The sequence below is a fragment of the Rosa rugosa genome, chromosome 5 (assembly GCF_958449725.1).
Source record: "Rosa rugosa chromosome 5, drRosRugo1.1, whole genome shotgun sequence".
NCBI lineage: Eukaryota > Viridiplantae > Streptophyta > Magnoliopsida > Rosales > Rosaceae > Rosa > Rosa rugosa.
Genome location: NC_084824.1, coordinates 47,102,819 through 47,112,629, shown reverse-complemented (window position 1 = coordinate 47,112,629; position 9,811 = coordinate 47,102,819). Strand labels below are relative to the sequence as shown.

At 41.1% G+C, this 9,811-nt stretch overlaps 1 protein-coding gene across 1 annotated transcript; it reads left to right on the top strand.

Annotated features, from left to right (window-relative positions):
- The first annotated feature begins 5,513 nt into the window (after positions 1-5,513).
- On the top strand, positions 5,514-9,262 carry LOC133709148 (beta-amylase 1, chloroplastic). Its single transcript, XM_062134785.1, has 4 exons — positions 5,514-6,340; positions 6,943-7,153; positions 7,910-8,020; positions 8,103-9,262. Exons 1-4 carry the CDS (start codon positions 5,736-5,738, stop codon positions 8,907-8,909), a joined length of 1,734 nt encoding a protein of 577 aa, XP_061990769.1. The 5' UTR covers positions 5,514-5,735; the 3' UTR covers positions 8,910-9,262.
- Positions 9,263-9,811: the final 549 nt, after the last annotated feature.

The window sequence follows — 9,811 nt, the reverse complement described above, 5'->3', positions numbered from 1 at the left end:
TGTTATACTGAAACTAGATAACTAGCAGAAATAGACTTTCAAAGTTAGGCAGCAGCATATGATGAGAGTCAGAACTCATCTTGAAGAGCTCCTGGATTCTTCTATTTCAGATCAGTTCAAATTGAGAAGAAAAGCTTGATGGACCGGCTTCAATCACTCTCATCTCAAGATGAGTCATTTTGGAGACAACGGTCTAAATACTTGGTTGAAGGAGAGAGACAAAAATACATGTATTTTCTTTAAATAGGCAGCAAACGGGAAGAGGAAGAATTTGACTCAGGGTCTTTATGATGAAAATGGGGTTTGGCATCGCGTGAGGAGGACAAGGAATTGGAAAAGGTTGTCTCTTCTTAATTTAAGAACATGTTTACAGCTTCTGACATTGACTCTGAGGCAGTGGAGACCCCTCTTGCAGCCATACAACCTAGTGTAGCGCAAAAGATGAATATGAACAGTTTTGTGCACAATATGTTCATGAAGAAGTTCAGATTGGTTGTTTCAGATGTATCCTCCGAAGTACCCTGGGCCTGATGACATGCCTCCACTTTTTTTCCAACATTATTGGGAAACTATTAGAGGTAGTACATAACTTTTTCCATTCAGGTCAGCTATTCGACAAATCAGCTTTACTCACATTTCTCTTATCCCTAAGGTGAGTAATCCATAACGTATGTCTGAGTTATGACCTATTGCATTATTTAATGTGATTTACAAGATTTTTTGCAAAGTTATTGCCAATAGATTGAAGCTTCTATCGCCTTCATTGATTTTCCCTTTCCAAAGTGCTTTCGTGCCAGAACGATTGATCATTGATAATTTCCTTGTTGCTAATGAGATTGCTCACTTTGTTTACAACAAAACAGACGGAGGTGAAGGTTTTATGGCGCTAAAAATTGACCTCAGTAAAGCATATGACTGTACGGAGTGGCTTTTTCTTAGGAAAGTTCTAGACATATTTGGTTATACATGTGTTTGGAGTGATATGGTGATGTAGTGTATGAGTTTAGTGAGATACTCATTTCTCGTACGTGGGAAACCTCAGGGTTTTGTTGTGCCTAGTAGAGGTTTGAAACAAGGGGACTCTTTGTCCCCCTATCTGTTCTTGCTTGGAGCTGTAGGTTCCCATGCCTTGATGCGTAAAAAACAAGTCTCCTGGCATTGAGGTATGTTCTGGAGCCCCTTTTGTGAACCATCTCTTATTTGCAGATGATAGCATGCTCTATGCTAATGCCTTATTGGAAGAATGTTACCAAATTCATAACGTAATTGAGACTTATGGGAAAGCTTCTGGACAATTGGTCCATTTTAATAAGAGCTAAGTTTTTTTTATAGCAAAAATGCTTCGATTCTTATGCAAGATGAGGTTTCTAGCTTGTTGGGAGTTGAGACAGTTGAATCCCATGAGCGCCACTTAGGGATGCCAAGTTATGTGGGGAGGAAGAAAACGGTCACCTTTCAGTATATTAAAAAAAAAAATTAACCAAGAAGCTAACTTACACTCCTCAGAGGTTCATGGAAGGACATTTTTATTAGAGTTGTTGCTCAAACTTTACCTACTTATGCCATGAGTGTGTTTTAGTTGACAAATAATTTTTTGTGAGGAGTTGCAACATATGTGCACGCTTTTGGTGATGGAGTACGCTTGATAAAAGAAAAATACATTGGAAAATTTTGAATGTTTTATGTAATCTGAAGGAGAAAGATAGCAGCATGGCCCAAATTAACTCTTTGAAAAATTTGGAAAATTTTGCATGTTTTATGTTGTAGATCTAACTGAGGTATGTGATTTACTGCATGATCGAAGACTTAAGATAGCAACATGGCCCAAATTAACTCTTTGATTTAGATGCATTTTAGGAATTTGGGTAAAAGGTTTATAACATTTATATGGTTTGTTGACTTTGCTGGTTGGAGATTGATGGAAAGGTAGGAATAGATGGAGATAGATTGTTTACATGGAGAGGTGAATAATAATTTAGGAATTGAATAATTATTTCATCTTCACATTTTGAATATGTAAATTATTTAACTTCTCTAATTCATGATTGCAGCTTTATGGATTGAATAAAAATAATCATTTTTCATGTTGATGTTTCTTTAAGCATATACAAATATAGCAGGAGGTTTATGACCGTGAGTTTCATGTGTTGCAAAGTTGATGTTGGGAAGACAAATACAAAGATATACATAAAGAAGAGATAGCGTAATTCAATTGAAATTTTTTTCTTCTAAGATTCTAATATAGATGTCTCTTTTAGTTATTTTATCTACCCATGAAATTTGATTTGAACTGTTAAAAATAAGGATGTGTATTAAGTAGTTAGGAATGTGTATATAAAATTGGGTGTTTCTATTTGTACCCATCAAATTTCTAAATATACCCAGCAATTTTCTATTTGCCAATATTAGTCTTGTTAAAAAAAAAACTGCACATTAATCTTCATTCGGCTTCCTCAGATTTCGCCACCGTACAATTCACCCATTCTCCTTAGATCATCCGTCCTCATCAACTAAATAATCCAAGGTAAGAACTTTTATCTTCTCCAAAACGGTAGAGAAGTACTTGAACTCTGGTTCTTTCTCTTAAATAATGGAAACATCTAATAAAATACCATATCATTCACGAATGATTGTGGAGATCATGATAAAATGCAGAATTAAAAAATATATATTTTATACGATATGAATCAACATATGGAAGGGAAGGTGAAGGTAGATTTAGATTACTCAAGGTGCTTCGGCTAAGAGATTATATTGCTAGTTCAAAATCTTGGAATTTTTCTTTTTTTATTTGGGTAACCTCCAAAGGAAGACCAAAAAGAAAGAGAGGAAGCCAAGATATGGAAGAGAGATCAACAGTTATCAATGGCAGAGTGAAGAAGCCCATAAAACCATTGTCACAAAGAAAGGAAATTTTTTATTATTTAAAAAAAAAAAGATTGTTTCTTGTGTTTTTCAATTTATTAAAACAAGGGTAACATCGAAAATTATAGTCAAAATTTATTTTGTTGGGTCTATTTAGATGTTTGCTGAGTACAAATAGTTAGAACCTAAAAAATTTCTCTTTGGGTAAAAGGTTTATAACATTTGTATGGTTTGTTAACTTTCCTGGTTGGAGATTGATGGAAAGGTAGGATTAGATTGAAGGAGATAGATATTTTTTTTTTGTTTAGGGCAACGGAAGACTAATCCATTGATAGAAATCATGACGACCTCTCTCGGTCAAGCATGAAGGGTACAAGCACCCCTCATATTACAATGCAAGCTCAAAGAGTACTGAAATCCAAAACAGAAAATCTAAAAAACTAAAATCCTAAAGGAACTACTGAAAACAAATACAGAATTGAAAAAACTCCCTAACCCTACACTGTCCTAGGATGGAACCACTGGTCTGAACATCTTGACGCCTAAGACCCTCTTGGTGTACGTCGCAACACTCAACCCAGCCATAGCAACATCGTAGGAACAAGTACGGGGTAAAAGAGCAAGACATGCTACCTCCCAAAAAGTCCAACCCCGAGCCCAACCCAAGTGTAAAAGAAAAGGGGAACTGAACCACAGGCCCAGTTTTCCAGACTGCATAGTAGCCCAGATCGGCAGAGGCCCAAAAGCCCACTGCCCAACCTATCGTCTCCCACACCCAAGTTGACCGGGAGTTGACCTGTCCGAGCGGCAGCCTCCGCCCATCACCGCTCAGGCGGCCGCCAGCGACCCTCCCCCATCATGAGAGTTGGAAAAGACCTTGCCTTTGGTCTAAGCTGGAGAAAGAGACACCGCTGCTAAAACACGACCCTCTTCAAAGTTCGAAGCCGGACGACCCGCTTCAAAGTCTGAAGCCGGATGCCAGCGGCCCAAAGATCGGCGCCGATTCACTCCGAGTGGAAAACCGATTATGCAGGAAGAGCCTCCCCCGCAAGAATGATGCCGACCACGGCCATCGACCACAACTCAGCCCGAAAGAACCAAAACCGGACTCGACCACAACTCAACCCGAGATCGAAGTCTCGTCCTCCTTTGTTTGGAAAACGACGCCGGAGCGCCCTGCTGCAGATCGGAGCCAAGGGACGCGGCCGCACTGCTCACGAAACCTAGGTTTAGGTTTCGGAATCGCTCCGACTTTTTTGGAACTCCCTTTGAAACTACTCGTCTAGTCAATCTGGTGATTGAAGGAGATAGATTGTTTACATGGTAGAGGTGAATAATAATTTAGGAATTGAATAATTATTTCATCTTCACATTTTGAACATGTAAATTATTTAACTTTTCTAATTCATGATTGCAGCTTTATGAATTGAATAAAAATAATCATTTCATGTTGATCTTTTCTTTAGGCATAGGTTTATGACGGTGAGGTTCATGTGTTGCAAAGTTAATGTTGGGAAGACAAATGCAAAGATATACATAAAAAAGAGATGGCATAATTCAATTGATTAATTGATTTTTTTCTAACTTTCTAACATAAATGTCTCTTTTAGTCATTTTATCTACCCATGAAATTTGATTTGAACTGTATCTACCCATGAAATTTGATTTGAACTGTTAAAAAGAAGAATGTATATTAAGCAGTTAGGGATGTGTATATAAAATTTCTCTAATGAAGTTCTCTTTTAATAAAAAAAAAAAAAATACATTTGTGATTGAGAGATTTTGCGATGACACATCCAATAATTTTCTATTATGGTAATCTATTTGGTTGGCGGATAATTATCCAATTTTGTTGTCGTAAGATCTAATGACACATCAAACCTTTCGATTTCGATCGAGAATGTTCAAAAAATGTCGTAGGTCGTAATCGGAAATTTTGAGCCTTAAATGAAACCTAGACCCAACTTATCCCTAAGTAGGCCTCGTGTTCGGATTTGATCTGTCGCAGTCCTAACCACATAGCTGCTGTTCGTCCTGTATTACTGTATAGACTGCAATTGTTTTGTAATCTGTTATGTCGACAGAAATCAGAGTCCAATAAACAATCCCAAACACATATATCAATATCATACGCCACCATGTGCCACCTTCCCACATCTTTTCCAGCTCGCCAACCGTCCCAGCCATCACCACCTGGCCATGCATTATATTCCTCCATTATTGGCTGCCTGAATTCTGAAATCCATTCTCAAATTTTCAATGGAGGGAATGCATGGCCCACCACCCCAATCCAGCCTTATCCCACGGCCGACACTTACCGGAAACCTTACGTGTCACTTCCCTCCGTGGACGCCGAAGCTGCCTCAGAAAGCAAACAAACAAAAACCATCACGAGCCGGACGTCCCCCACCTTTTACATGTCTTTGAGCCGAAAGACAGGACTACAAAACCCAGTCCCTCCCCTCCACGTGCCGGCCAAACGCGCTCTCCCGGGACTTCCAGATCCCACCGTCCGCCGGTCACGTGCGTCGAGCAATCGTAGCCGTCGCATGATCATCCGCATTGAGCGACGCCACGTGGATCGACACGTGTCGTGAAAGTATCGGTGTGAAAAGGATTATTTAATCCTTATCGCGGACCCAGGTTCAAACCCAAGCTTCGTATTGTTCTCTCTATAAATCCAGGAGCTTCACAAGCCTCTCTTTTCCCACACAATCTTCAAAGCTCTATACTCAACTGTCAATCTGAGAATCTCCAGAAAGAGCGAAAGAGACTAGAGGAAAAGGCAGGAGGCTACCAGAACTTTTTTTTGTTTTTCTCATTTTCGAGTTTTCTCTCTTCAGTTTGTTCTTGATTTCGGAATTCGGAAAATGGCGTTCAGCATCACACACCAGATCGGAGCACTGGCGGGCACGCCGATATCGGTGACGGAGCCGACCACGGCCTCCGGCGAATCGACGGCGAGCGTGAGCGCGTCCGCGGTGAGGAAGTCACCGGCGACGACGAGCCTGACGTGCAAAATTCAGAAGCCGGAGGTGAAGGACGGGATGCTAACCCCGCCGTTGAGCCCGTGCCGGTCGCCGGTTCTCGGGGCGACCCGGCCGGATCTGTCGGTGGCGTGCCAGGCGTACGCGGCGGAGGCGGAGGCTCCGGTTTTGGAGCACGAGGCGAGGGCCGCCGGGGAGAGGATAAACGGCGTGCCGGTTTTTGTAATGATGCCGTTGGACAGCGTGACGATGAACCACACGGTGAATCGGAAGAAGGCGATGAACGCGAGTCTTCAGGCGTTGAAGAGCGCAGGGGTGGAGGGGATCATGATGGACGTGTGGTGGGGGTTGGTGGAGAGGGACGCGCCCGGCGCGTACAATTGGGGCGGTTACGCCGAGCTCTTGGAGATGGCCAAGAAACACGGCCTCAAAGTTCAGGCCGTCATGTCGTACCACCAGTGTGGCGGTAACGTCGGGGACTCTTGCACGTGAGTCTTGTTTTCTCATCTCCACTATTTTTTTATGAAAGAATTATCTCCACTATTTATGATCTTCACGTCTTTCTTGATTTGTTTTTTTTATTTGCGACTCTCACGCGCGATATTGACACGCTCCCGCCCCCTATGACTTTAAAAACAAACTGCTTCTGCTGGGGAGCCTGGGACTGACAGTTACCCATATTTTTTAATTAAAGCTGTTTTTTTATTTTTTATTTTTTTACCGACCATCTTAAAACCTAAAGCAAAGCAATTCCAAACTAGGCTTTCATGTTGTAGCAGTACATCTTTGGAAAAAAAATGGGATGCTAAAAAGATCAGTGATTTGCGTCATTGCTTGTAGTGTAGTCTTTGCATATTAAATTCTGCCTACCAGTACCTGTCACTTTCAGATATTCTCATGATTAGGTACTAATTCTGGAAAAGAAAAGAGACAAATTTGGGAAGTTTTTGATTTGAATTGATGCATAGTTTTAGTTACCGATGAATTGTAATGCATTAATTGGATGTGGATACATTTTTTTTTTTTTTTTTTTGAATATTGGGTGTTAATACGGTATTTTAATTTTTTTTTTTTTGGTTCTTGAATGCAGTATTCCTTTACCCAGTTGGGTTGTGGAGGAGGTTAACAACGATCCAGACCTTACATACACTGATCAATGGGGAAATAGGAACCACGAGTATCTTTCACTTGGCGCTGATACACTTCCGGTCCTTAAAGGCCGCACGCCAGTGCAATGTTACGCTGACTTCATGCGTGCCTTCAGAGATAACTTCAAACACCTTCTTGGTGACACCATTGTGGTAATACTTCAGTCCTTTACCTTACTAATTGAATTTTGCATTGGTACTTGTTGCTATTTTCTCAGAAAGGGTCTTCTTTGTGATTAAAAGTCTTAATCAGTGCAACGTTAGTGGTCCTTGAACTCAATTCACTCGAACGATGTTGTTGATAGAAACTGACTAGATTTTGAAGTATTTCTCTTTGTCCTTATTGGCTTTGTTGCAATTTGAACTCTGAAGAGCTCGTTATGGATTAGGTTTTGCATTAACAATTTCTTTTTTGAGGTCATTTAATTTCAAATGCCTGAATAATTTGTTTCTTTCTAGAAGATGGTACCTACTATTTTGTTGGTAACATGGTCTACTCATTATTGAGCCAGCCTGACTCGTTAGTCCTTACATGATCCACCCTAAAAAATAATGCTAAAGACATTGATAATTTAGGATCTCTGTGATTGATGAGTGTCTGTTCTTTCAATATGATTATAGCATGTTTTCTGCAATCTCAGATTTCAAATGCCTGAATAATTTGTTTCTTTCTAGAAGATGGTACCTACTATTTTGTTGGTAACATGGTCTACTCATTATTGAGCCAGCCTGACTCGTTAGTCCTTACATGATCCACCCTAAAAAATAATGCTAAAGACATTGATAATTTAGGATCTCTGTGATTGATGAGTGTCTGTTCTTTCAATATGATTATAGCATGTTTTCTGCAATCTCAGATTATAACTAATATATCACTGACTTTGAGCTAATCGTTCCATTTTCCATCAGGAAATCCAAGTTGGAATGGGTCCAGCAGGTGAGCTCCGTTACCCTTCATATCCAGAGGGGGATGGGAGATGGTCATTTCCTGGAATTGGTGGCTTCCAATGTTTTGACAAGGTATCCATCTACTCCCTCTCTTTCCCTGCCAGCAGGTTTTATTTTCTTGAATTTGACTAATATATTATGTAAAATCATGCAGTATATGCTGAGTAGCTTAAAAGCTTATTGTGAATCTAAGGGTAAGCCAGAATGGGGTAGCACAGGCCCCACTGATGCCGGTCACTACAATAACTGGCCGGAAGATACCCCCTTCTTCAGAAGAGAAGGTGGAGGCTGGAATAGTAGTTACGGTGAATTCTTCCTCGGCTGGTACTCCCAGTTGCTCATGGACCATGGTGAGAGGATCCTTTCCTCAGCCAAGTCTATCTATGAGAATGAGGGCGTGAAAATCTCAGTAAAGATTGCAGGCATCCATTGGCATTATGGAACCCGGTCCCACGCCCCCGAGCTCACAGCAGGGTACTACAACACACGATTCCGGGATGGTTACCTACCCATTGCTCAGATGTTAGCTCGCCATGGTGCCATTTTCAATTTCACTTGCATCGAGATGCACGACCACGAGCAGCCACAGGACGCCCAATGTTCCCCTGAAAAGCTTGTTAGGCAAGTGGCCTTGGCCACTCAGAAGGCAGGGGTACCACTTGCAGGTGAAAATGCATTGCCAAGGTATGATGACTATGCACACGAGCAGATCTTGCAAGCATCAGCGTTGAACATTGAGGGCAACACTGAAGGCAAGCAGATGTGCGCGTTCACATACTTGAGGATGAACCCGCAACTATTCCAGGCCGACAACTGGAGGCGTTTTGTGTCATTTGTGAAGAAAATGAAGGAAGGAAAGAACACTCAAAAGTGTAGGGAACAGGTGGAGAGGGAAGCCGAGCATTTCTTGCACATTACAACACCTTTGGTGCAGGAGGCTGCTGTTGCTCTGACCCACTGAAAATGCAGGATTAGGGTAGCTAGTTTGCTTGTACGGTTCTACCACTTCAAAACTAGTGTCTTATATTGCATATTCATATTCATATACGAGGTCACATAATGACAGTGACAGTGGCTCCATGCCCTGGTCCTTTCTCCACAGCCCTTTTATTTATTCGGAGGCTGTGGAAATCGGGTAATGGAGTGTAGTAGTGTGTTCCATAAGATGGGCAGATACAAATCCAGGGAGGGTTGTGTCAATAGACTCAAAATACTTTATTGTCATTTCTTTTCTCTTGATAAGATACATGATTGTAATCTTCACATGTAATCTCCTGTACAATGCGATCAATGAAATAATTTGTTCAGTTAGTATTTGTGTTGTCTTGGTTAAATGACATGTAGTAATCCAGGCTCATTGAATGGGTTCATGTGACAAACATTTGGTAGCATAGTTCTGTTTCTTTTCCTCTTGTATTGATCCTTGCCCATTTGTAAATTTTTATTGACCGAGCAATGAGGACTAGAATTAACGCAAATGTCTTTCGAACATGGGATCCCTCTCTAGCTTCTGATCCTGACCGGAAGATGAAATAAATGTCTCCCCAGCTATTCAAGTTGCAGCCTTTGGTGGTAGTGTTGCCTTGCGTTGTCTGGAAAAGACAGACCCTATTTTTTCTGGCATTGCAATTGACAAATCTTATGCATTGGTAGCTAAAATTGAAAATGAGACACACATGGTACACACACCTGCGAATTGTTCTTACCCTTCTCAACGTTGGGCCAGCTTGGTTCACTGTGGGTCATACCTTCTAGTGGCTTCTACTTGGTTTAACATTGTGGAGTAAACCACTGCAAATGGTCTAGTGGTTCTTGCTTAGTTGGGTGTGCTCCCCAACCTAGGTTCGAATTCCGAAACTGTCA

Excerpts from the sequence above, each read along its gene's own strand:
- LOC133709148 (XM_062134785.1), top strand. The coding sequence starts at position 5,736 with ATGGCGTTCAGCATCACACACCAGATCGGAGCACTGGCGGGCACGCCG. Across the intron at positions 6,341-6,942 it reads AACGTCGGGGACTCTTGCAC|TATTCCTTTACCCAGTTGGG; the intron begins GTGAGTCTTGTT and ends TCTTGAATGCAG. Across the intron at positions 8,021-8,102 it reads GCTTCCAATGTTTTGACAAG|TATATGCTGAGTAGCTTAAA; the intron begins GTATCCATCTAC and ends AAAATCATGCAG.